The 26,121-nt window shown below is 41.9% G+C and overlaps 1 protein-coding gene and 1 non-coding gene across 2 annotated transcripts in view; one reads left to right on the top strand and one right to left on the bottom strand.

The window, feature by feature from the left end:
* The window catches only part of LOC122405506 (sestrin-1), a 214,972-nt gene that overhangs the window by 167,785 nt on the left and 21,066 nt on the right, over positions 1–26,121 (bottom strand). Inside the window, exons 2-5 of the mRNA XM_043410314.1 lie at positions 15,658–15,900; positions 14,138–14,627; positions 12,416–13,598; positions 9,938–10,003 (exon numbers count right to left, since the gene is read on the bottom strand). Coding sequence (XP_043266249.1) covers positions 9,938–10,003; positions 12,416–13,598; positions 14,138–14,388 — 1,500 coding nt within the window. The 5' untranslated portion in view covers positions 14,389–14,627; positions 15,658–15,900. The remainder of the gene's footprint in view (positions 1–9,937; positions 10,004–12,415; positions 13,599–14,137; positions 14,628–15,657; positions 15,901–26,121) is intronic.
* Positions 10,086–10,158, top strand: Trnak-cuu. Its single transcript has one exon. It is a non-coding gene; the product is annotated as a tRNA-Lys (tRNA).

Genomic DNA, 26,121 nt, shown 5'->3' with positions numbered 1-26,121 from the left:
TTCGTACCACTATCTTTATGTTACAGGAATAGCATATTAAGAGTAAGTGCCATAAATATATCATCACGCGCGTTGAAAGTGCAAACAGAATTTTATACGCGATTTTATGGGAACAAAGTTTTTCGAGATTGCAGCAGCGATATTTCGAAGTATACAAAACACGTACTTTTCCAGAAAATATGAAATACTACTTTTACTAATTGAAAACATTTTCTAAAAAAATCAGAAATGTATCTTCGTTTATTACGTGCTACACATAACGATGAAACTAAATATTTTCACCATCCATCGGGTTTCGACAGAATTCCATCGTTGATTAAAAGCCAATGGCCGAATTTAATACACCCGACAGCCATTTTTCAATACGTAATTTAAGTAGAAAAAATTCTTGCTGATCAAAGCGATTGCCTATCGAGTAAAAAAAAAATGTAGGCTGAAATCCAGGTTTATCAATACCACATTAGCCTAATTTTCCTCTTTCTGAATCGTGAGGTTCATCGATTCTAAAGGTCCCATCTGTCTAGATTATAAATAGTCTTAGCTCTCTAGAATAGCTACGATAATTAAGGTTAACTATGATTGATTGAAAATAGAAAGAATCTATGATCAATCTAATATCTTCTTATACGACACGCGTGACATTTGATCCATCCTACTAGCGTCTTATCACTCTAACCTTTAATTATCAAGCCTCGTTGATAGAAAGGAACGGATAACGCTTATTTAGGTCATTTTGCGTAAAAAGTTTCTCCGTAAGCCAATTGGGAAATTCATGAACTCGTGGAACTACTCTAGTACCGATAACCTTAGCAACGCGGATGGGCAAAATATATCACTGATTTGTATTCTATTCGTATTCCAATACTTAAAAGTGTACGACAAAGGTATCTCGAGGAAAAATCCCGCTCGTTTCTCACCGCGAAACTTTCGTAGAGGGACTGCAACAATGTGGGCTGCATTTATCGCGTCTGGAAAAATTGCTCTTGCGTTTACATAAGCGAAAACGAACAATGACGAATACATTGAGGGCCTTCGGAACAATGGTGTTCATTTTTAATGCGGTTGCGTCGACTTCGGTTTACGTATCAACAGGATAATGCATCTATCCACATTACAAACGCGACGAGAGGCCGGTTTAACGCCAATAGTATCGACTTTCTGGATTGGCCTGCGCGTAATCCCAACTGTGATCCAATTAAAAGCATGTGGTCGATTTTGGCACTACGTGTCTGTTAAAATAACCAACAATACGGAAAGCCCGGGGAGCTAGAGACAGTAATAATGCAAGAATTAAGCAACGTGCCCCAAGCAACAGCGAATAATCTCGTTAACAAAATATTTCAGCTAACTAGAAATAATGGTAAACGTCTCGATTACTAATAAACATGTTTTACATTTTCTACGAGCATTTTTCCAACAAAATGTTCCAACTCCTGTGGAATAAAATGTATCTGGTTGCAACAATGTGTCCTTGGTCTATCTCGTCGCGTTATGTTTAGCACTGTCATGCAACAATCTGTGGCTGACTACCAGTTTACGCAGAATCCACTTTCTTCCTTTTTGAATATTATCGATTTTGTATAGTCGATTGGAAACTTGTTGTTGAGTTATGCTTAAACGCGGAACAAGTTTTATCGATTTAGGCTGCGTTTTTGTCCAGCAGCTGTTGGAACGTTACAATTTTTACACGATCACTCTCTTTGATTCGCGCGGATCTAGCTTCGCATTTGTCACGCGGCATGACATTGTCATCGCAAAAGCTTTCAACCGCGCATAGATTCATCTTCCGATACGGAAAGTCTGTAACTTTGGAAACAAATGAAATAATAAAAGTAACTATATTACGCATAATATTAATAACGAAATCTGTTCCTGTTTCGAACAAAGTATGTAATTACATTGCTGATAATTATTGTTTGTTGAAATTAGACATATTATTGAAGATAGTAGCGGGTCATCGCGTGTCCATTAACGATTACGTCTTATTTCCGTTTTTATACGTTAATAATTACTCAATTAGAATTTGTTAATTGGAGAAATCAATCTTTTCCTCTTTCCTCCGGAAGAAGAGTAAACGCGAGCTCTGATTAACACAAACATCAATTTTCTCAATTTTAAACGCTTCCAAGGATTAATATCGTTTTAAGCGTGTGTTGATCTCATTGAACCGTTGTATCTTACTTTTTTAAAAAACTATATCAAGGTAATCGCAATTTAAAAGAATTTAAAGTACTGTTCCTTGTATAGGGAAAACAGTATATTGCTCGTTCGTGCACCTAATATTGCGACATTTCGATCGATCGAGAATCGCGAGCAAACTAAATGTAACTCGAACATTAGGTCCCTCGATCAGTATTTTACCAATCTGTTACAGAGTGCAAGTAATTCGTTCGCGATGATACGTCACGATCGAAGCAGCCAGTAGAAATAGCCCTAGCCGTGACCGCAAATCGCAATTATCCCAGAGTAACGTCAAGCTGATAACCACTAAAACCAGTCTAGCTATCTTGGTATAGATTGGGAGGAACTGCTGCGTGTACAGTGGAAGGCGTGTCAGCCATAACGACCAATGACTCGGAAATGGCGAACCCCGAGAGCCAATGCATCCCGATACCATCGTACAAAATCAGAGACAATCTACAATCGAAGTTAATCCGTCTTCCAGTCGAGACGAGCAAAATCACGTCCACTCGTCCCGGACGATGATTAATTCAACTTTTAATAGCAATTAGAACGATTGCTTGAATATTCATTGCAGTCTCCGGAAGCTCGATATTCGTTATGACGTTTTCTGCCCTGTGATTTCGATCCCCCTCGATACACAATATCATTTCTTTTAATAGTCCAATAATACACAAAAAACCTGTATTATCCAGAAACATGACGAAATACTTTGGACGCTTTTTTCATGGACGTAGTCATAAATTTTTACCACCATTCCTATCTCGAATATCGCTGTAATGGGCCTAAAACCGTAAACGTTGACGCACACAATAAATAGCTGAAGTTATTTTCGGTTTGAAAATTGTTCAGTGTCAGACATTGAATCGCGATTGTTGAAACTATTTAGGTTCTACGTTTACGCGAAAATATTTTCGTGACGCGTGATTATGTAACGGGCAACGGAGATGTTACTCGAGGTTCATCAATATCGGAAAGAATATGTGGCATCTAAATGAAAAATTCCACATCGTGGTACTATACCGATATCGAGGTCATTTATTGCCGTCGTCGACGTCGACGTTCGTATCGAATTATCGACGGAAAAATTACAGTGCAATAAGTAACTTTCGTGGAACATTTCTCTTATGGCAGTGAAACAGAATTAAAGTATTAAGGTACGTCCATCCTAAAGCTAACAATTTCCGCGATGCTCGGCCACCGAAGTATTAATTTACTTCGGCAACTCGTTTTCATTTTTCTTTTATAATTACAATTATCCAAGGAGCGTAAATCACCTAAAAATAAAAGTAGATGGAAATTCGTTTGACTGTGAAAAAATTGAGAAACATAATAATAATAATCCAGAACAAGCTTGAACTCGACATTCTTCGTCGGTGCTTAATCTTTAATAAAACCAATACTTTTCACCCCTTAATTACTGTCATCATTCATATTTTTAATCAATTAACGTCGGAATTAGGTTATCGTATTTGATATTTATGCATAGCGTGCAATTATCCCATTCCGTTTTACATTATATAACAAATATGATAACATAATATTCATGTTAAGTTGTTAAAAATAAAACTGAAAAGTGCTCGTTTCCATTAAAATTAAGCAACGAAGAAAAGTAATTTCGATCATTCGTTAAAATTGCACGAATATATTGTACACATATGACTACACGGTTTTCGTGAAAGCTGCCTTAGTAATTTAATATCTCGAAAAATGTTAATTTTAATCTGCACTGAATCATAATACTCTAATTCCAAAAATTCGTTACGTACGCTAACGAATAGTGTCGCACGAAACTTTCCATTATAAGAAACAAAGTTAGCTCGCAAATTTACACCACGCCTTCGGCACAGGGAAACTATTTCTACAGTGTTATGCTCCCATCGAAACCATAAACTTCCAAAAACCAGCATCTCTTCCTATTATTTAAAATAGCGAAGATATTAAGACGGTTCGTTTCTACCGGGACACCTAGTATATCAGAAGTAATATTCCCACAGGTATTCCAGAGGCAGCAGCTGGTTATTTACGCAAGGGCTTACAAACCGAGCGTGGACTACGAGGGTGGCAGAGGATTTACATGAGAAATTTCACTATTTCCACCCCATTCCCGGTTTTACATTCTCCTATTTTTCTGTTGAATCTGTCTCGTTGCGTTTGTGTTTCGGTTTTCTATAAAAGCGAACGCGAGACTCTATCGTCGTCACGATAACAGCTCCGATATCAATTCTCCACAATTTAATCGTGCAACGTGATTACTCCCCCGTACATGTACCAATTTACGCTACATCGCTCCCGTTTCATGTAAATAGACGAGCTAATTTTATTACGTTCGCTAATAACCCCGGATATAAACTTACTACGCATGAGCACTCAAGAAATTGGAACGAAAATACTCTAAACTTGTTACAAAACCATTATTATTACGCAAAGTCATTACAACCATTTTTATTACACGCATAAAATTTCGGGGAAACATTTCTGGCCATACACTATATTTTCAGTAAAGAATTTTTTTCTCGAAAGTACGTAGGATTTCGAGGGCATGTCTATTGACCAAAAATGATTATAATTGACCCCTGCAATCGAAAATAATTTTTTCAAAACGATTTAAAATTTTTTAATTTTGTCGAAAAATTTATCCACTTACTGAATTTTTTCTCGAAAGTGAGTAGGAATTCGAAAGTATGTCTATTGACCCAAAATGATAGTAATTGCCCCCTGCAACCGAAAATAATTTTTCCAGAACGGTTTGAAATTTTTTTCTCGCCGAAAAATTTCAATACCTACTCGAATTTTTTTCTCGAAAATACGTAGGATTTCGAGGGTATGTCTATTGACTAAAAATGATTGTAATTGACCCGCGCAATCGAGAATAATTTTTTCAAAACGATTTGAAATTATTTTTTTCGCCGAAAAATGTCAATACCTACTCGAATTTTTTTCTCGAAAATGCGGAGGATTTCGAGGGTATGTCTATTGACCAAAAATGGTTATAATTGACCCCTGCAACCGAAAATAATTTTTTCAAAACGATTTCAAATTTTTTAATTTTGTCGAAAAATTTATCCACTTACTGAATTTTTTCTCGAAAGTGAGTAGGAATTCGAAAGTATGTCTATTGACCCAAAATGATAGTAATTGCCACCTGCAACCGAAAATAATTTTTCCAGAACGGTTTGAAATTTTTTTTTCGCCGAAAAATTTCAATACCTACTCGAATTTTTTTCTCGAAAATGCGGAGGATTTCGAGGGTATGTCTATTGACCAAAAATGATTATAATTGACCCCTGCAATCGAAAATAATTTTTTCAAAACGATTTTATATTTTTTAATTTTGTCGAAAAATTTATCCACTTACTGAATTTTTTCTCGAAAGTGAGTAGGAATTCGAGGGTATGTCTATTGACCCAAAATGATAGTAATTGCCCCCTGCAACCGAAAATAATTTTTCCAGAACGGTTTGAAATTTTTTTTTCGCCGAAAAATTTCAATACCTACTCGAATTTTTTTCTCGTAAGTGCGTAGGATTCCGAGGGTATACGTATTGACCGAAAATGATTGTAATTGATCCCTGTAACCGAAAATATTTTTTCCAAAACGATTGAAAATTTTTCAATTTTGTCGAAAAATTGATCCACTTACTGAATTTTTTTCTCAAAAATGAGTAGGATTTCGAGGGTATGTCTATTGACCAAAAATGATTATAATTGACCCCTGCAACCGAGAATAATTTTTTCAAAACGATTTGAAATTTGTTAATTTTGTCTAAAAATTGCCGCACACACTACAGCTGTCTACCCATTCAAAGAATAGTTTTTTTTTTTTAATTGACCGTCATCCACGAGAAGATAACGCTAAAATGACCTACGAATTTTCCAGGTCGGTATGCCACGAAAGTCCACGAGGTGTAAGATCTACTCGTACGCCTCGCCTCGAGCCTATACAAGTCACGCCACGACAATACGCATTGTCGACAATGTGTTATTCGCGATGCACGTGTACGCGTTTCAAATTGGCGACCGGCTGCCAGGCAATTGAGAGACGTACGGAAAGAAGTCAACGACCCCGGGAATTTATGCGTGACCAGAAGACCTCGTCAAAGAGAGCGTTGATGCAATTACAGATTCGATGGCACTCGACGGACAACTCCGGCCCGGATACGATTTCCCGGGAGGGCGGCTCGCGAAACGGCGAAAAAGATCGACGTCGTTCGACGAAGACGCGGATCCGGGCGGAGAAAAGTCAGAGGCCGCCGGGAAAGGAAAACGGCAAGAAAGGGATTCAATTAGATCTTCAATGGAGCTTGTATACGAGACACTTATAGTCACTTGCGGCCGCCGGGCCGAGCTACCGACTCGCGATGACCTGACCAGGATTCCCGCGAGCATCGGTTCCCCTCCTCGTGACCCCTTCCCTGTCCCGGGGCTCTTTCACTTGGCAAACTTCGGGCACAGCTCCAAGATGCCGCGGAAATCGCGTGCCGCGTTAGAAATTCAGGGCAGTTTGAACTTGGTTCGATGCGGCACCGGCTGAAATTCCGCTGGACGGACACGTGGGGTCCGGCCAAGTCACGTGATCCGGAATCTGTGCATACTTTTCAGCATTTTTCGCCCCTCGATGCCTCTCCAGGACCAAATTAACCGCTCCAGAATGGAAGAAAGAGGATTTGGCGCGCGGCGAATTTATTCGATTTCCGGCAACTTTGCCGAGTTTCAAAAAAAAATTCATTTCTCTCCCCATAAATTTTTCATTCTGAGCTCCACGGCTTGGAAACATTATATTATATCTCTTACAACCTCTTCGATAGGAGTTTGAAGATTTAACAAATAATTCAGTAATTTCTTCCTTTGAGTATATCAATTCTTTCGGAGTATTCGTTTAGTTCAGGTTTAAAAATTGATAACTATTTTGCAACTTCGTTGAAGAGCGTCTAGTTGGAGATTTAACGAGTAGTTGATTAATTTCTTCGCGACAGATCGTGAGGTTCTCGGTTTATTAGTTCGACACGAGACAATTCGTTCCGTGCGTCGTCGCGTGCACGCGTAAGTGAGATTAACGATCCCGCAAAATTCTTCCGAATCGCGGTTTAGGCGCGAGGAAATCGGTATCGAATGACGCGGGTGGAGACGCATTCGCGGATCGCGTGATCGGCTTTTAGCGTTAAACCGTGTCTGACTGCGAGGAGTAATTACGATAAGTGCGAGCACGATTCAGGAGGAAAACGATCGCGAGGCGAGGTAGTCGTGTTTCACTGCCTGCTTCTTCGGATTCGAGCGGCGTTTGTACGATGCCAGTTAATATCCGTTTCTCGCGCACGAATCGTAATTACCAGCACCCAGAATCTTGGCGGGTTCACGAAACCAGTGGCTAATCGCGTTTCGAGCGAGCAAGTAGGCCTGGAACTATTCGAATAATTAAACTCCCCGTAACCCAAATTATATTTAACCCCCCCACCTGGCAAAAATAAATACGACGGGGCGTTAATAAATCCGGATACCCGAAAATTCGGAACGGTTGGTCGATTTGATGTTTGGACAATACGGAGACGAGATCGTGAAACACCGTTTTTCGAAACGGATCGTTTCGCGAAACGTAATTACTTTCTCATTGTGTAAATCCGTTACGCTCGCGCGGAGCAAACCACGCGTTATTTACTTTAACAAAAATACATTGGATTGAAACTGGGAATCACGCGAACGTATTAAATTGGAGCAAATGTCCGTGACCAACGACGAAAAAATTGAACAAGTTTTTATTCCACCGCGTTAATTGTTTCTAGGCGAAAGCGTCCGGGACAAGTAAAATTAATTTTTCACGACGGGGCGATTGTGCGTGGACACGTTAGCGGTAAAAGTGACAAAGTACCTTATTTCGTACTTACCTTGTACTCTTTCTTCGTCGAAATTGCACAAAACATAACCAACGAAATAAGTAAACGGGCATGAAGTAAAACATTCACTTCGTGCTAAATTTCGTGGGGAGAATGAAAAACGATTTGCGGCGGAACACCGAATACGATCGCCGAATTCAACGTGGACGCGTAAATTTAAAAAAGAGGTAAATAAATAAATGAACGAAAAGAAACTGGATAAAACCGACAGAGGCTGCAGAAAATTATTTGTTATATAGTGTCGGTACGTGTTTTTTGTCAGATGGATGAAATTGCGATTCGTGGGTTGAAAAAGCAACGAACGAAAAGCTATGAATAATCAAATATCCTGAATTTTCGTTCGAGTGAAATATTGTCGTACGAAAGACATCGCTTTTACTCGTAAGCAATTTTATATGAACTCGATGGTGCGGTTTTCAGACGCAGTAACATGTTTTAGCAAACCGGACGTGAAGAAAAAAAATTGCAAACTTAACATTCTATAAACCAAATTATTTTTAGCTTTCAAGCAACATCGAACGATAGAACATCGATGAATATGCATTAAAGGAATAGAAAATTTGTCGATTGAAGTTTTCTATTCCTTGAACTATATTTATGATTTATATGAACAATAAGCTTGACATATTTTTTGATCTTCAAAGTCTTGATAAATGATACATAAATATTTAGTGTAAAAACGACTTACTCACCTACATTTGATACACAAGTATCTCTTTATTTATAAGAATTCGCGTTAAAAGGTACTTATTGAAAGATAAACTTTTAAGAAACACAGAAATAACACCTAGCAATGATTATGAACATATAATTGGCCATATCACTGCTTTAAAGCCATAACAGCATGTATTGGTAAAAAGTTAAAATCCAATTTTGTAAGCATGTGAATGTACGTGTATGTGACCTTGACATAACACGGGGTTACGAAGGGTTAATTTAACACCGAGTTACACTTTCAAGAACGTCTGAAAATATAATTAAACTGTCACAATAATTATTAATCTCATTAAATTTAATTAACGCGAAAAGAGCCGAGTCAACTAGCAATCGTGTGTGGCGCCATCTCTTAGCTATTCCCGGATGTATTGCCTCGATTACAAGAAAAAAATCAAAAGTATTGATTTTCAAAATAGTATTAATTTAATAAAATATATTCAAAGCACCGACAAAAAAAAAAGAGACACTTTTGAAATTATAAAAGTTATCGACGAAAATTAAAGTATTACCGATGTACAAAAATACCTGAATATTTGACCATTATTGTATTGCAATCAGTATAGTCACAAACAATTTAATTGGCAATTAAATCTTGGACGGGATTTATTAAATTATAAAGCAGATATTCAGTTGATAATGAAGGACTCTTTACCTTACGTGTTACAAAAAGCAGCAACCCGAGCGAGAAGAGCACCTAATTGTTCTTAATTAGACTAAATTGAAGGTTACCAGGGGACAAGTAAATGTGAACCAATCCATGGCATCGTCCTCCTCTCAACCAATCGTGAGACTCGATTTTACCGACGACTACCAATCGCAGGGCGAAACTTATCGGCGCTATGAGCGCCAATTCGATGTCCTAGATTAAGCTGAGGATAATGATTTTGTTTTTCTTGCTCCAATAATTCGCATATGGAACGAACACAACAAATATAAACAAAAATTTCATACACGTTGCCTGACAAAATTATATACGGTTACACGATAACAAACCTTTGAATATTTCATACATCTGACACTGTCACGTCGATTTCTCGTCCGCTGGTACACGATAATTATGAACGATTGCAATATTGCGAAAATAACGATAGGTACCAAAATTTCGAACGAACAAAACTACGAATAAGACACGATTCAAAATGTACTTACCTCGAACGTGGGGACGAAGGCACTGGGTCCATCGAAAGCTGGCATTGGCACTGGTAGTCCCCTGTCCTATAATATAAAAACATTCTTGTTATTAATGATTTTCAGGTCCAACAACTGTTGATGTTCATATTAAACACTGCTTTCAATTGCCCGGCTAGCTCAGTCGGTAGAGCATGAGACTCTTAATCTCAGGGTCGTGGGTTCGAGCCCCACGTTGGGCGGACTTTTTTTTCTCTATTCAAAAAACATTTTCATTCCATACCGTTCAACCCCTTTTATCAATAAAAAAAATTAAACATATATTGCATTTAAAAATAAATATTTAATTTTAAACGGCAGTTAGGTATGTAACGCGCGTGCTTAACTTTGCTTCGTAATCGTGTTATGTATTTCATGAGTCATAGGGAACCCTATCGATCAGTCTCTACATACTACAGTGTGGTTATTGATTACAAAAACTCTGCCCAAAAATACATTAATTGTACGTTAATAAAACAAGCAGTAGATACAACTATGTTACAATTTCTTACGCGTAATTTTTTGATTTTAAAGTTTCTTAAAGCAAATGATTTTTAAATCAGTTTCCATAAATGTAAATGAGCTTGTTTTAGACCTTTTGTCGGCGAAATTCCGTGTTGTTATTTATATTACATCGTTCGATAATGCGTTATTTTTTGGAGATTCAGTTTCTTTTCTCGCGAAGCTACGTTAGACACGACTGGCATTCGCGCAACGAGCAAGTCAAAGTGGTCGACGTATTTTTAGGCCACGGTTCGAACTCGTTCCATAAATAGAACAGTTAAAACAACTCCATTAACGTAACCACTGGTACTTCCCGATCCGTGATGCATGAGAGTAAGTACATATCGCGCTATCAACGAGGTTCGCGCGAACAGAGCGATAGTATTTCCGACCATTGAACGAATGGAAATAGCCCTTTCTCAAAATGGCACGACCACGGTCAGTGGTGCACTCGGGGGGTGCAAAAGGACCAATTTCACACCCTGCTATTAAATTTATTTACACTTGAAATCAGAGGACGAAAACATTTCCCCACAACGTTTGACAGCAAGTCATAAAAATCGTCGTAAATTAGAAACGACCCTTGTAAATAAAATCTTTTAATTGATTGTTTTACCTGTAGAATATATCAATGATGATTTTATTTCATATGTTATTACTATGTTGACATGGTACCTCGTATATTTCTATTAATTAAACTTTTCCCCTGTCTACTTTAATAGATTAAAAACTGGAAAATATTGCAACACATTTGTCTCTATTAGTTTTTAGCCGCATCCCCCTTGTTAAATTTCTAACCGTGCCAGTGACCACGGTGGCCGTTTATTTACGAGAGACTCCGAGAGATCATAAAATTTTTCCAACGTTGCGGTTTACTGTTTTTAAATGGCCACTGCGAGACGTTCGGATACATGCTCACAACACGAACGACTCAGGGTGAAAAACAAACGTTCCGTGGACTGTTATCTCAAACTTCTCTGTTTTCGACCTTTTATTTACCTTCAACTAATTCCTTCGCATTCTTTGTTTCCTTTGCTCTCGTTAGCAAGATCAATTGAAAGCAAAAACGTTACTAATATCGATAAATCGAAAGTAAAAACGAAAGCACATTATACTTATAAATAAATCTGCAAGAGCAGGAATTTGTGTTAGTTTGTTTTCTCATAGAATGTTCGATATATATTTGTGTTTGTTAAATGCTATCAAAGCGAGAAAAATGTATTTTCAAACTGTTCCTCTTGTTTGGCCGTCTGTCTGCTCGAATGTTTGTTCCGCCATAACTCGAAAACAGTTCAATACGTTTCGATTAGATTTTCTATCAATGAAAATATTTTTCAGACTCACGGAACGGATACTTCTCATCGCAGAAGAAATTAACGATTCTTATCGATCCGTTGACCGATGAAAATTGTTTTTAAACAACCTTGAACTAATTTCATTGTACCAGATATTGAAACTTCAACGATACTCAACAATCGACTGACGCTCCGTGTACCAGATGTTTCGAAACTCTCATCTTATAACAATGAATCTATTCTAAAGTCGAACAGGGTCAGAATAGTAATTTTCTTCTATTGTTTGCTCGAATTGGCTATAGTCAGATAAAATCAATTGGCCGTTCAAGGTCACGGAAGGGTTACCCCCACCACGTCGCTCGGCTAGCCTGTCGCTCTACCTCTCGTCTCTTCGCGCAACTTTTCTGTCTCTCGTATAAGCGGCAAGCTAGGGCTCTGCAATACCGTTCGCAATCAATCCATTTGCATCGTACGAAAAAAATAGTATGGCATAAAACTACCTTTACAAAATACAGTTTTTTTGCTCTTCCGAAAAATTATGTTTTTTGATTTATTCTCGACCTTCTAAGGCATGTGTTAAACTAAACGACAATGAGCAGTATCAGTCGGAAAATCTCAAAGTCGGAAAGTCGTAGATGTAAAGAATCCATACAGTTCTTACCTTGACCATCTCCAAGATCTCGGCGCACTTGATCCTAACGTTCTGGAAGGGGCAATTGACGCTGAGCCTCAGTATCACCGGCAGATGTAACGTCACCAGGCTCAAATACTTGTTCGCCTGTGCTTGCCTCGGCCCGTCCAGCGCGTTCCCCAGATTCAGCATCCTGCCGACGTCCCCGGGCGTTACGTCGGGGCTCTCGAGCACCCTTCCGCTCTTAAAAGACACATCCTCGTCCTGCGAGAGCGGTCTCTTGATCTGGCCGCCGCTGAACTTTCTCTCGTCGTTCTTGCGCAGATAATCCTGGGGCTGATCGGAGCGCACGCAACGCTGACGACCGTCATCCAGGTGCTCGTCCTCGCGGGCGAAGATCTCGAAATTCTGCAGCTTCATGTCCTCGGCCCGATTGTCGTCCGGCTGTCTGTGATAGATCTCGTTCGCGTTCTCGTTCTCGAACCCGTCCAGGGTGTTGAACACCACCCCGTCGCAATTCCTGATCGCGATCTCCGTCTCGTCGAAGGACACATCGTCCCCGCTGTCGTAGCACCTTCTGTCCCGCGACAGAACGTCCCCGCCTATCTGGCGATAATTCAAATTTCTACGATCGAAATTCGCGGCCAGGTTGTCGTCGAACTTCGGACTCTTCCCGTAGATCCTGGTGTCGGAGTCCAGCTCGTCGTCCTCCAGCTGCTTCTGCTTGGCCCCCTTCACCTTCACGTAATTCGTCGCCCTCGGTCGACCCTCGAGGCTCGTTTCGTTCAGCCTCTCGCTCGACGACGACCCGATGAACTTCCTCTCGCTCTCGCTGCTGGACCCGAAACGCGTCTCCGAGCCGTCTTTGAACCTGAGGTATCGGTCCTGCTCGATCTTGAAGCCCTTCCCCTCGTCGGAGGACGTCGAGTGACCGGACCTGTAGCTCTCCAGGTCGTATCGCCTCCTCTCGTTCGGGGTGCCGTAGCCAGTCTCGTTCCCCAGGCGTCCGTCGACGCAATCGAACGATCCCGACGGGTATCTCTCGGTACACTCTAGGCTACTGTCCTCGAGGAACGGGGGATTCTCGGTGACGCTTTGGGGGAAGAAACCCTCGGTCCTAAACATGTCCTGCAGTAGCTGTTGCTGATGGGGGGGCTGGTGCACGTTCTTCGGCGCTGACTTGGTCGGCGAACGCTCCACGCTCATGTCGTATCTTCGCGTGAAAGGTAACGCAAGCTATCGATTAGCGTGAAACGAAAAATTCGCGCGGAAGTGAATGGGAAACCTCTCTCGTTCGCGCGTTTGCTCTCAAACCGCGGGTGACTCCGCGAGTTTTCTCTCCGACCGTTTAATGAGAGCCCAAGGATCGTTATACCGGGACCGTAAATGTTATCTTTCCCACGGAACGGGCACCTCGACGTTCATAAATCATTACGTGTTTACCACGGGGGATAGAGCGGAACGTACGTATAGAGAAACGGGTAAACGCGCGTTCCTGAATTATATCTAGTCGGATAAACCGTACGAGCGATCCACGAGTTTCGCGACAAAGTTGTTGCTCCAACGAGTTTGATCAGAAACAAATTCTGATCGACCAGAGCATTCGGTCAGGATTTTGTAAAAATTCAACGGAAATTCTTGCGAAAGATGCTTACGAGCGAAAGATATCCGCGATAGGAGCTTTCCCAATATTGACACGCCAGGTTTTATCGTCGAGGTATACCGGCGGAAGCTGCGTTCAGCGATACTCACCTTCCATCTTGGCTTTTGAACATTCCGGCAAGGTTCTCCGCGTCCTCCATCTCACCGGTGTCGTCCCAGTGATTCGGACTCCCGACACCCCCGAGCCATCCCTCGACCGTGTTCCTGGCCGCCGCCAGGGCGATGTTCCTGGCAGTTTCATCCCTCGCGCATAAAGGCGCTAAAAATCTGCTAACGATCTCGACATCGTCGCCCTTTGTGGAGGTGCCGCTAGCCGAGGAGCTGTTCGGATCTCTGTACATCTCGTCTTATCTTCTCCCCGATACTTCTCCGCTCTTTACCCTTCTATCTTTCTTTGTTTAAACTCACGTCGTGTGTGTGTATGTGTGTGTGTGTGTGTTTACGTGTTTGTTTGTGTGTATCTCTCGCGATACTACGTAGAAACGATACACGGGATTTATAATTTAATATAATCTAATCCTTGTGGTCCGACGAGGAGCCGTACCGAGTCTCTTCTTCGTCTCGAAGACAACAATAGGAGCTGAAAAACGCCACGTGTCGCATGTTATTAGATCGTACACTAAATACTAACATGCGTGAGATCGCGATTTTGGCAGATATTCTAAATTTACGGAATCATAATTTTGATCCACTTTGGGAGATTAAACGTGAACACTGTCAAGGATTACAACACGAGCTTCCCGTTAAACGCACCTGTGCAAATTCTATTTCAAGCCAAAATAAGAGATATCTGATAACGATTGGAGATGCTTATCTTTTCTATGTTTTCGTGATAACGGCGGCGATACGCAGAGGGAAAACAAGCAAGTGATTTGAGGAGCACTTAATTTCTTATCTTTAAACGTTTTGGCGTTTAATGCAGGCTTCGAAAGTCCGGAATTCAGAAATAATTAATTTAATTAATATGCCGTGAAATAACACCTATTTCTTGAAAGAATGTTGACCTTTCAATTTTGCGAACAACAATGATAAAAGTTCTATCGCCGATCGTTGCTTGATACGCGACTCAGAAATCGAACCCATGATAAATGACACTGTTGTGCAACGAAGCTACACAGGAAATTGAAAGTTTGCACGTTCGAACTAAACACTCGATGTTACCGAATGCAGATTGGAATTTGTTTACGTCAATAAACTTTAGAATTACCAGAAAATACTTTAATTTGCGAACGAGTCCTAAGATTAAGAATGTTAAGTTTCCAGCAACGACGAATCTCGAGTCTAACGAGCAACGATCGACAGTTAGGCGTTCTCCGGACTTCTTTCAGGCCTGACTTTTTAGCCCTCGAACGAAACAGAGAAAAAAGGGATTCACGGCACGATCTTCGCGTAATTACGGTCGTTTCGTCGCTGTTTCGCTGTCATAATCGGTCGTAAAACTCGTTTCTCGGGGGGGATTTTACGGGCGATCTTGCTCGACAGTCGTTTCGAAGCGATAGAAAGTAGGCGACGATGACTGTCGAGCGATCGTGCGGCGATTCCTAGCGTCGTCGAGGCTCGTTCGAGGGCTAGAAGAAAAGAGAGAGAGAAAAAAAAAAAGAAACGCGAACCTTGGAAAGGAAACGATCGATCGGGCTCTGTCCGCTGATTTATCCGTCCCCCTCGTTCTGCTCGTCTTTCTGCTTCGTGTCGAGGCGCGAATGTTGCTGTTATCTCAACGGCAACGCGTTACATTGTTCTTTACATCGTTACGCGACTTCCTCGTCGAAGAGTCTACGGAATTCCGTTCCAATTGGGGTGGGCTGTCCTCGGTTTCGCGCGATTCGTCGACGTCGACTTAATCCATTGGACGTCTGAAAGCACACGAACGAGAAGAACACCGTTACTCACCAAGAATATTTACCTTTATTTCCAAATATAACAGAAACCGCCCTTAAATTGCATTAAAATGTACCAAATATTTGTACAAAACAATTCCTGAAGAGGCCCTGCGAATATGTTAATTAAATTCGTCGATCGAATGTATGAATTGGCGTTGGGGTAAAAATAAGTTTAATTTGGGTGGTCTGAAGGGGGTTAATAAGAGAAGCACTTCTCAGCAATGGCGCGGAGATTAGCGTCGATCGAACATTACGTAACGTTGGAATTGAAAGCCCCGGGAACCGAACCGCGAAGTTTTGAACTTTAACGTAATCACCGTCGCATTGTGCCGGTTGATTCTGGTTCCCAATCGTTAACCCGTGACGACTTCTGGTGCGTTAACGCGCGTTCCCGATCGATTAACGCGGCAAACTACGGTTGATCGATCGGAGCCGCGCCCCGGCGACTTTGGTACGACAACGTAAAAATTTGATTGCGCCCCGTGGCCTGGAAATAGAAACGAACCATTATCGGGCCGCTTATGCAATTAGTCGATGTCAGGCTGCGGCAGTCTTCCCATTGATTGATCGACCCCCGCGAGGGAAGGCCTAGGTCAAGGCCGCCGAGGTCAGGAAATAAGAGAGGTCGCGCGAACGCTACAACTTATCGGGAAGGGGAGGCTGCGCCATCCAGTATCTTCGAGAGGATAAAACGGGGTGCATTCACACACTCGAAGGAGAGAGGCCTGGCATCGATTTCCCGCTGTAACGCGCGCTGGGTTAAAACGGTTATCGAATCGTTCAGGTTCTCGATTCCAACTGAAACTGCTTGCTTGACACTATCGTCGAAATTTCTTCGAACTCAAAGAAGGGGTTACTTTGATCCAGAAGTTAGAAAAGATCGATATTTTAAAGACTGTCCGCAGAAGGATTTGTTTATGTGAAATTAACGTTGGAACAGCTGTTTGAAGAGCACAGCAATGATAATGTATTCTTAGTATAGAGGTAGAGGGCTGTAATTTAATCTAACCCGAAGAACTCTAAGACTAAAATTGTGTACTATAGACGTACTGAAATAAAAATGAGAAATGTAAAAGGAAGTAGAAACGAGATTGAAATTGAATTAATGATGGGATATATAGTAGCAGTGTAGATTATAAAGACTGCTGTGATTAAATATTGAGGAAACAAATAGCGGATATGCATCATGGTTGCAATTTTAGAGGAACATAGCACAATAAACTCTTGATACCTTCAAGCAATAAACTATAGTAAGAAATTTTTATTTTTCTACGTTAGTCAACAAAATTTAATATTTTGATATCACTAATGAAAAAATGGGCAAAGTAATAATAATACCCATAATAATCGACCCTACGATATCGAGAAAGCTCTGTAAAACTCTGGAGACTTTTACAAATAATAAACACTTGTTCACAGTAGGCAATTTGCTTAATTGCTAATAGAGATAATAGGTGGAACACAGCTCCCGTGGCAGTGACGTATCGAGGCTATAAAGTCACGAGTAAAATTGAAAATCGTAATAATAATAACAGGTCTTTGTTGAACCGAATTAAACATGATAAGCTGAAACGCGAATAAGTAAGACAAGAAAATAATTGCGGGTCAATGTTGGTAGCAATTATAGCGCAAAAGCAGGGTGCGGCTGCACGCCATTGCAAATTCAATCCCGAGTAAAAATAATTATTAATAGACGAAGCGTTCGAAAATAATGAATAAAACAAGATATACCGTGCGGTTTTACTTAATCTCTGCGGACTTGGAGCATTTGCATGAAAAGATTAGCCCCTCCTAGACCATTTGCATAACATCGTCGTTTATCCTTGATAAACGCAAGAGTAAAACCAACGGAACATACAATTGTCATGATAAGAAAGAGTTAACAACGATAATAGCGTAATAACAAGACAAAGCAACAAGGTATACGGTTTAGAAGAAACGTAATGGCAGCAATTTCTTAACAGGTGAGACGCATTCTGCTTTGCAACAAAGAGAGAATTGCGCAAATCCTCCTGCAGAGTCGTGGCATTAACCGGTAATAAAAAGTCACCGCTGGAAAGAATTCGATCTCACGCGCCGAAACGCGCCCATAATGCGCGTTTTCCAATTGCGTAAACGCCCGCGGCGGATCGTTCCTCGGTAATCGGTGATTTTATATCATCGAGAGGAACCGCGCTCCAAAATGGCTCCAGCTTCGAAAAGGCTACCCAAAAATGGCCATTCTCGACAGCGATACCGATTTTTCTTTTTCCCTCCCGCCTCGTATCCGACTGTTCGCCACTCAAACGCATCGATCGCGGGGAGACACTCGATAAGCGAAACGAGGGCCAACGGTTTCGCCTTTTGCCATTTTTAATATCGCGTTTCGCGAAAATCGATGCCGTTCCGACGGAGTTCAAGTGGCGATACGAGTTCCGCGGGGCGAAATTTACGGGACGAAAAAGAACGATACGCGGGCGACACGAAAAACCGAGAAAAAGAAATTCGACAGTCACGATACGTACATACATACGTACCGGGTCGAGCAACGAGCGCAGTCACGCACGCACAATGCGGCCGCGGCATAACGGGCGTGGTGTATATCGCCCCGGAGGAAACGAAAAATAAAAAAAAAAATGAAAGAACAAGGAAAACCGAGGGAAAGAAAGGGCGCAAAACGGCGTTTCCAGCGTTTCTTCGCTGGCGATCTCGGCAACGATCTAAATATTTATAATTCCCCAAAGCCTAACCCTTCCATTCGCGCCGCTATGAATTATTAATGCCGTGCCGTGCTACCGTATGCCGGTGCACGTCGCCGTGCATTCCTGATACGTGTACTTTGTCTTCGAGATATAAGGATGGTCAGGGCCCCGCGGATGTATGTACGAAGCGATAAAACGCTCGCCGACGCACCGAGTGACGGATCGTCGATCTACCTGGATGAAACTCATTCTAACGGCCGTTACCGGCAGCTTTTAACCCCTTAACGATTTAATTACGAGCCATTTGTCAAACGTACGCTATTTCATTTCGCTTTAATCCGTTCCTACGTTGCTCGCCGAAAAAAGAACAGATCTGGTTTGCGAATACTAACGTAACGATTTTAAATGATTTCTTCTCGATGCAAGAACAAAATTGCATTTTATACGAAATACGAAACGAACAATACCAGCTGGGGGTTAATATATTTCACAACGTGCGCGAACATTCCGACAATCGCAACCGATCGTTTTGCAATTACGGTTTAACGTCTAATTATTCGACAAGTATCGTCGATAGTAAAATGGGAAAGAATTATTTGCAGTATTAATTAGAGAACGTTACCGATACCGATAATTATTTGTATTAATCAGGCTTTTATTATCGTCGTCGGGAGTAATTACCGGAGCGTCGTAAAGAGTTTGGCACGGGTGGTGTATCGTTAAACCGCTCGTCGTGATGCAACGAGAAAATGCAATTTCTCTGATCGCATATTTATAAACTCTCATCCGATTATCGCACGGGGTTTCGACACGACGCGGATCGCCCGTCGATGCTCGCGTTCACCTGAAGGGGCCACGACCACCAGATTAACGAAATTCGTGGCTCGCGTAATTCGCAGTCATTAAAACCGGCGAAATTTTACAAGTTACAATCGCGTGAGCGGATCGACCGAGAATCCCCCGGTGCACTTGTTCGCTTCGAAGGGCCCGGGTCCCGTCAAAATGCGGCGAACCATCGCTCGTTGCATCACTCCGCACGCGAATGTTTCACGAACTTCGTCCAAACACTTCCAAACGTTCGGTTATTCGGAAAGTTCGGGGCGTTTCTAACAGGTGACATTAGTTGAGCGACGATCGTCGTTTGTCGTTGATATAGTTCAGCGGCACATTTGTTATTTCGTAATACCATCCACGTTGTTCGAGAATTTGCAATAATATCGATGACAACGCGATAAACGAACCGGAGATATCGAAGATCCGAAACGGTTTCGTACACGAGCATTTAAACCAACTTGGAAACAACAGCCATGATTTGTGGGTACCACATGACTTGGCAGAGAAGAATTTAATGGATCTCTAGAAGAGAAATGGAGATCATCCGTTTTTGGGGCAAGTGATCGCGAGGAATGAGAAATGAATTTTGTGTAAGAAACAGCAGAAGAATCGGCATTAGCTGTACCAAAATATACTGAATCGAAAAGTCATTTACTATTCTGCAATCCTAGGCTTCGTTTTTTAAATATGTACAAATTAAAGTTTCCCTGATCGCGTGGCGGCACACGAACGCACGAGAATATCGTGTTCGTGATTGTTTTTTCGGGGCTGTTTGTTAACATAAACGTTTCGACGTGGCATTTAAGTCGCCGGTATGATTTATAGAAAATAATTTTTACGACCTTAACCCTTTCGTGCGCGTAAGAGACGCCAAATTGTTTCTTTATAACAGACCCTCGTTTGTTTTTATAGGTATTTGTATTGTGCTGTTAAATACTGATTACGGTATAAAGTACTGTCTTTAATCCTTCATTGAAAGCAGTCGTGAATCTTTCATGCCCGTAATTATCATATCTGGGGTACATTTCATTATAGTTGTTGTTGTGAAAGTCCCTCGTTTCAGAAATAACGGGACGACGTTGCGTGCAATATTATTTATCTTATAAACATCTTATAATAAGGTAAGTTCGTTTTAATTATACGAGAAGCGAGAACGGTATTGTATCGGCAAATAATAATTTTAAAAATAATATCTTTTACCGCCTTTACGTAGCTTCTAAGAACGGTAACTTCGCACGAGTTTTAACCCATATAAAATGTACGAGATTTCTAACACGATATCATTGCTTGTTTTTATATCGCAATTCAGCGTAATATAATGTTACGTTAGTTTCGTTAAATGCCAAAAGAAATAGAAAACAACAAATTCAACTGTAACAGTCGAGAATAGAAACGTGCAATAAAAACGAATCGACATGGATGTTACCAAAAATGATTTTACGAGAAACGACGAACGGGACATCTCGTAAACCGAAAAGCTGCATGAAAACGAGAACGTTCAACGGGAAGGATCGATTAGAAAGGTGGATAGCGACGAAAGGACACGGGGCGATAAATTTCAGACAAACCAAAGCTTTACGAGAGTTTCTCGCTCGGTGATTTTCAGTGGGCAGTATAATATCGAACGCGCGAACCATTGCATCCTATCGATGCGCTGTCTGGTTTCCTCATTACATAATTTAACGACTTATGCATACAATCATGCAGCCGCGTGACCGAAAGAGTTGTCTGGTTTCAGCAGTGACCTCTCGATAGGACATATATTTACTCGAACGTATGCATATCGTCACGAATCTTCCGAAATTAAGTTACACACCGAGTCGAGACGCTTACGTACGACACAGAGCAGTCTTCGATTAGCAAAAGTTTTATTTTCCAAAGGTTGGAAAGGTTGCACGCGACTCTAGATCGACGATAACTAAAAAAATAATGGACGAAACGGAAGATTACCCGCGTCTCTTCGATCGGTTCGTAATGCGTTGGATGGAACCTTGATATTTTTTCTTCCAATTCATTTGCATCGCTAGATCTCATATCTGGATGATTAATAACAACGCTGTATCGTTAACGAAAACTGCGAAAAGACCAGGTCCGATGGTTACAGGTTCACCCCCCGTGCCTGTTCGAGGATCGGGTACACGCGATTCGCGGAGACTCACCTGTGGATACTCGAACGAAAGGCACGTCGGTGTCCGTCGGATCGATTCGGCGATAACGGTGCACGACAAAAAGCTCGCTAAATGCGAGGCGTCGTTACGCCTGCTCGGCTCGATGGTTAGCGCAAATTGCAAAAGCGCCGAGTCGGCGTTACGACCTTGCGACACGCGAGAGACTCGCGATAATGCCCGCCGCGGGACACCGAAACGCTGAAAGTTGCTAAAGGACCATTCCCCAAGCACCCCTCCCGATGGTTCGAGACTCGGCACTAATCAGACGACCAATTAAAAATCCGAGCTCGGTGATCGACGATGACCGTGACACGGGCATGAATACCTTCTAATATAGCGTACGAGAACCGTAAGACGCCGGTTTTAATGCGCCCTCGGGCCAGGCCCATTATCCATTAGACACAATGGGCGTAGAGTGCCTATAGTGGGCGCATATTCAACTGGACGCCCAAGGCCACCGAGCTGACTGTGAATGACATCACAATCTTCTCTCTTATGGCATCCTCGCGTACCTCCGTACTCGAGAGACAAAGTCCGTAGGTTTGGCCCCGAGAACGCCATCCTTAAATCAAGATTTAAAGTCTGTGGGTTTGTGAGCATCCTGGAACGTTCCCTATTCGCCCCCCATCCGGATGGAATTCTGTTTGCTGGCTCGTTACGTTTCGACGAGAAGTACAGGTCGATTCGTAACAAATAAAGAAAGTTTTTTCAAACCTTGGTCATCACTCGTGACTAACGGGACGCTAATAATAATAATATGTTAATTGCACCATACGGACGAAGAAAATAAGAACGTGGATGTAGTTTTTAACGTCCTTCGGACGACAAGTGAATTTGTGCTCGGACTTTCTCAAACCGACTTCCGTGGCCCGACTGGCACTGAATTGATGCAATTGAACGGTCACGTGTAATTTTCTCGAAAGTTTGCACGATACGCAGCTTCTTCCGATTGTACGCGTTTCGAATGACACCGGGCAATTCATGAAAATAGCTGTTAAACTGTTTAAAATTGTCATTACAGGTATATAATATAGACCACGAATCCCAGACCAGCAAGAGTTATAATAATTCCACCTACTTGCTGCCAAAAGGTCGAAACGATCTCCTGAATATCCAGAAGCCCGTACTATGAGATACTACGATCCCTGGATCTTAAAGATCTCTAATAGCAACGGCAGCGTATCTCGATAAAGCCAATAATCGTAACTCTCGCGATCCTTATCGATCGGGGGATTTCGATTGATCAATAAAACGCTTCGAAAACGCACGAACCTTCCAGGAAGTATTCGCGGTTTAATTGAATATATTGCACGGAGATAAGGCAAAGGCTCTACCTCAGAAGCGGCGAACTTATTGCAAGAGCTGGCATTGAATTAAATAAACGACCCCGTTCGATCAGCAAGCTACCCGGTAAAAGTGAACCCCGCTCAACATTGTGAAACACAATATTGTCTGGCCGCGGGCAACAGTTGATCGACTCGAATGCATAGAATACCGACGAGGTATTCCACGATCGCGGACCAGCATCCAACGGTGGATCGCCGTGAACGCAGCAAAATGGATAACGCGTATCGACGATGCAAGGGCGGAGCGCTCGAAAGTAGCCTGTTCGATATTAATCCGCGGCCAGTTCGTCCCGAGAATGGTGAACAAAGCGATCGAAAAAGTGCTTATTTCGAACTCCAGCATTTCGAAATCATGCGTTAGAAAGTTTATATTGTCTAGAACGAATCGGAAGCACGATGGTACCGAGTCTGGTGACTATGCAGGACACGATAAGGCCCATTCCAGGGCTATTAACGTTTCACCAGTCACCGATGCAACGCGAGGTCCCGCATTATCGTGCACCAAGATCGTAGCGAATTTCGTTCGCCTTTCCATCAATTTTCCCGTTTAATTTCGGAAATCGTTCGCTATGTAGGGCTGCTGTGACGTCTTGCCCTGAATTCAACGCAACGAATGCCCCGCTAAATACACAGCAACGCATTGTGACTCGTTGATTCTGGAACAAAGATAAGCAGCGAGCTTCTGCCGATGTGAAATGTCACTGAATTCTCGGGAAAGAAAAATTGTTCGAGTTCGTAAACTAGATCGGACCCTTCGACGGAATTGCCCTACGGTATTCTCAGGCGCGATACTTGTTGAGCGTTGTTCCCGGACCGACGGGGACAGAATTTCGCGAATTTAACGCCGCTGACCACAGGCATGAGCCATACGTGTGGTAAATACAACGGCCCACGTGTTGGCTGTCGGTCGAACGGAGCCAGCATAACAACTAAGAGAAACGGGACTTAAAATAATGCACTTAATATCGCTCGCCTTCCATTTCTCGACGAACTCAGCCACGGATGGAACAGATACACGGATACTAATGGGCTGCGGAGCATTGTAACGTATGATTTCCAGGCCGTGCATGTAACACTTGTTGAGCATTAGTCTCCGCCTGGACAGAGTTCCGCGGATTCAACGTCGCTGATCCGTTTAATCGCCCCGTAAACACGGCTTTAATTTTAATATCAACTGCCTGAACGCAGCATTAACTTTGATTAACATCCAAAGCGCTCTAATGGTATAAAATAAAACCAGAAATCAACTGCTACCTTCGTCTTCGTTAATCTTCATTAAGTGCCACTGACCGGTGTCGCAGGGTATTTCGTTAATTCTACGACTGCATTTTTGTGAAAATAATATATATTTTTAATACAAGATATGACTAATTGTAGTTGTTAATTGTTATTAGAAAATAATGCAATTTTTTACTTTAGAAGCAGCAGTTTATAATAACTCTTTAAACGAAGAAGGAGATGCAGCTTAATTTCTGGATTTATTTAGAGACACGTAGTACTTATTATGCCCTGTAAATACAAGCTCGATACGAATAATTTACGGCTGCTTCGGTTTATTGCATGTTGGGCGACAACGAAGATACGTTGATTTAAATTCCCTTGAGTTTTCCCTATGGGGGATGTTTGAGTATCCTAGTGCACTTATTTGAGACGATTTATAGGCAATTTAGCCGACCCACAGCAGCATGAGGGACCTCTCGCAATAGTGAAACGAATAATTCATTTTCATCGTATATACAAGATGGGACATTTATTAGGTCGTAATACTCTGGAAAACTGTTTATTCTCTGAAAGAATGACGGAACATAGCAAGTGAGATTTAAACTTTTTTACAGGCGGTTAAAAGGAATATCGCGTTTTATTAAAAAGCATAACCGCTTCCAAACTTTTGCGTTTTATAAGTCGGAAATTCTCGACCCATGAAAAGATTAGCCTCCCCGGAGCATTTAATTTAATTCCTCGCCGTGAAATAAATCGAAAATATTTTCTAACGATGCTTCGTTTTCGAGATAATGGAATTTGAAAATTTGTTGGATACGCGTAGGATTGAATAAGATTCGGCTGACGCGTCTGTTCATTACTCACTGTTTCTACTTATACCGATGTCCGACTCGATCACTATTACACGCGAGCCCGTAGATATTCTCATCGTACATAGAACGCGTAAATTCTGAGATATATTTATTTTTATAATAAGACTTCTGGAATTTTAACACGATTAAACATTTACCTAAATTCTACACAGCGAAAATGCAGGTATAAATTTCACATTTCCATACAAGTTACAACAGATTTCAGAAAACAAGATCTACAGAAAATCATTTTGTGTAAACCACAATCACATCGCGTACCCCAAACAAGATTCAAGCTCAATTTTCTCCGAAACGGAGCCCCGTTTGAAAAAGCGTTATTCCACGTTTTCGACTTGTTTTTGATCGCAGAATCGTATTCTTGACGCGGTAAAGTAACACCTCGTGCGCTCTCAAACATTTTTCTCGATACTCCGTCCACCAATTGCACTGGAAACACCTTATTTGCGATTATTTGATTCCCGTAGCGATCCGCGAATCGCCAGTTATGGTCGTTCGACTAAGTTTCCTCTCCGTATCCGTGGCAAGGCGAGCAAGCCGAGTAATTCGTGCAACGACATTGGCCCGTAACAATGTGGCGCCGGTGCTCCATTCCTTGCGTGCAACACTTGTTGAACGTCTCCTTGGAACCAGGCGAAATTTCACGGATCGAACGGCACTGACCAGTCTAACGTCGGCTCTGTTACCGATGAAACGTCTACGGCATAACCATGAGGATAGATAATAGCGCAATACGCGGTGAGAGGGACGAGGCGGAAACGAGGCTACTCCGCTCGAGATAGCCGCGTAGAGGGAGGCGGAATACGACCCTGATTGCCAAGGAGAAATCTGCACCGTGATCTCGCGCGAGCTACGAGCGTGGAATAACGTGTCTTCGTTCATAGCGAACGCAACGCACGGGGGGAGAAAAAAAAAGAAAAAAAGAGGAAAAAAGAAACGCCCAGGAGGAAATTCCGCTGTATTCGATACGCGGAATTCGTGGCCATTAGCAACAACAATACTCTCGCGACGACCCATTATCGACGCTCCTTTTCTCCAATCTGTCCCTTAACGATCGTTGGACAAAAAAAGAATT

This window comes from Colletes gigas, unplaced genomic scaffold (assembly GCF_013123115.1).
Source record: "Colletes gigas isolate AHSC1104 unplaced genomic scaffold, ASM1312311v1 Colletes_gigas_Sc00001, whole genome shotgun sequence".
NCBI classification, from domain to species: domain Eukaryota; kingdom Metazoa; phylum Arthropoda; class Insecta; order Hymenoptera; family Colletidae; genus Colletes; species Colletes gigas.
This window is presented reverse-complemented; position numbering and strand designations above follow the sequence as displayed.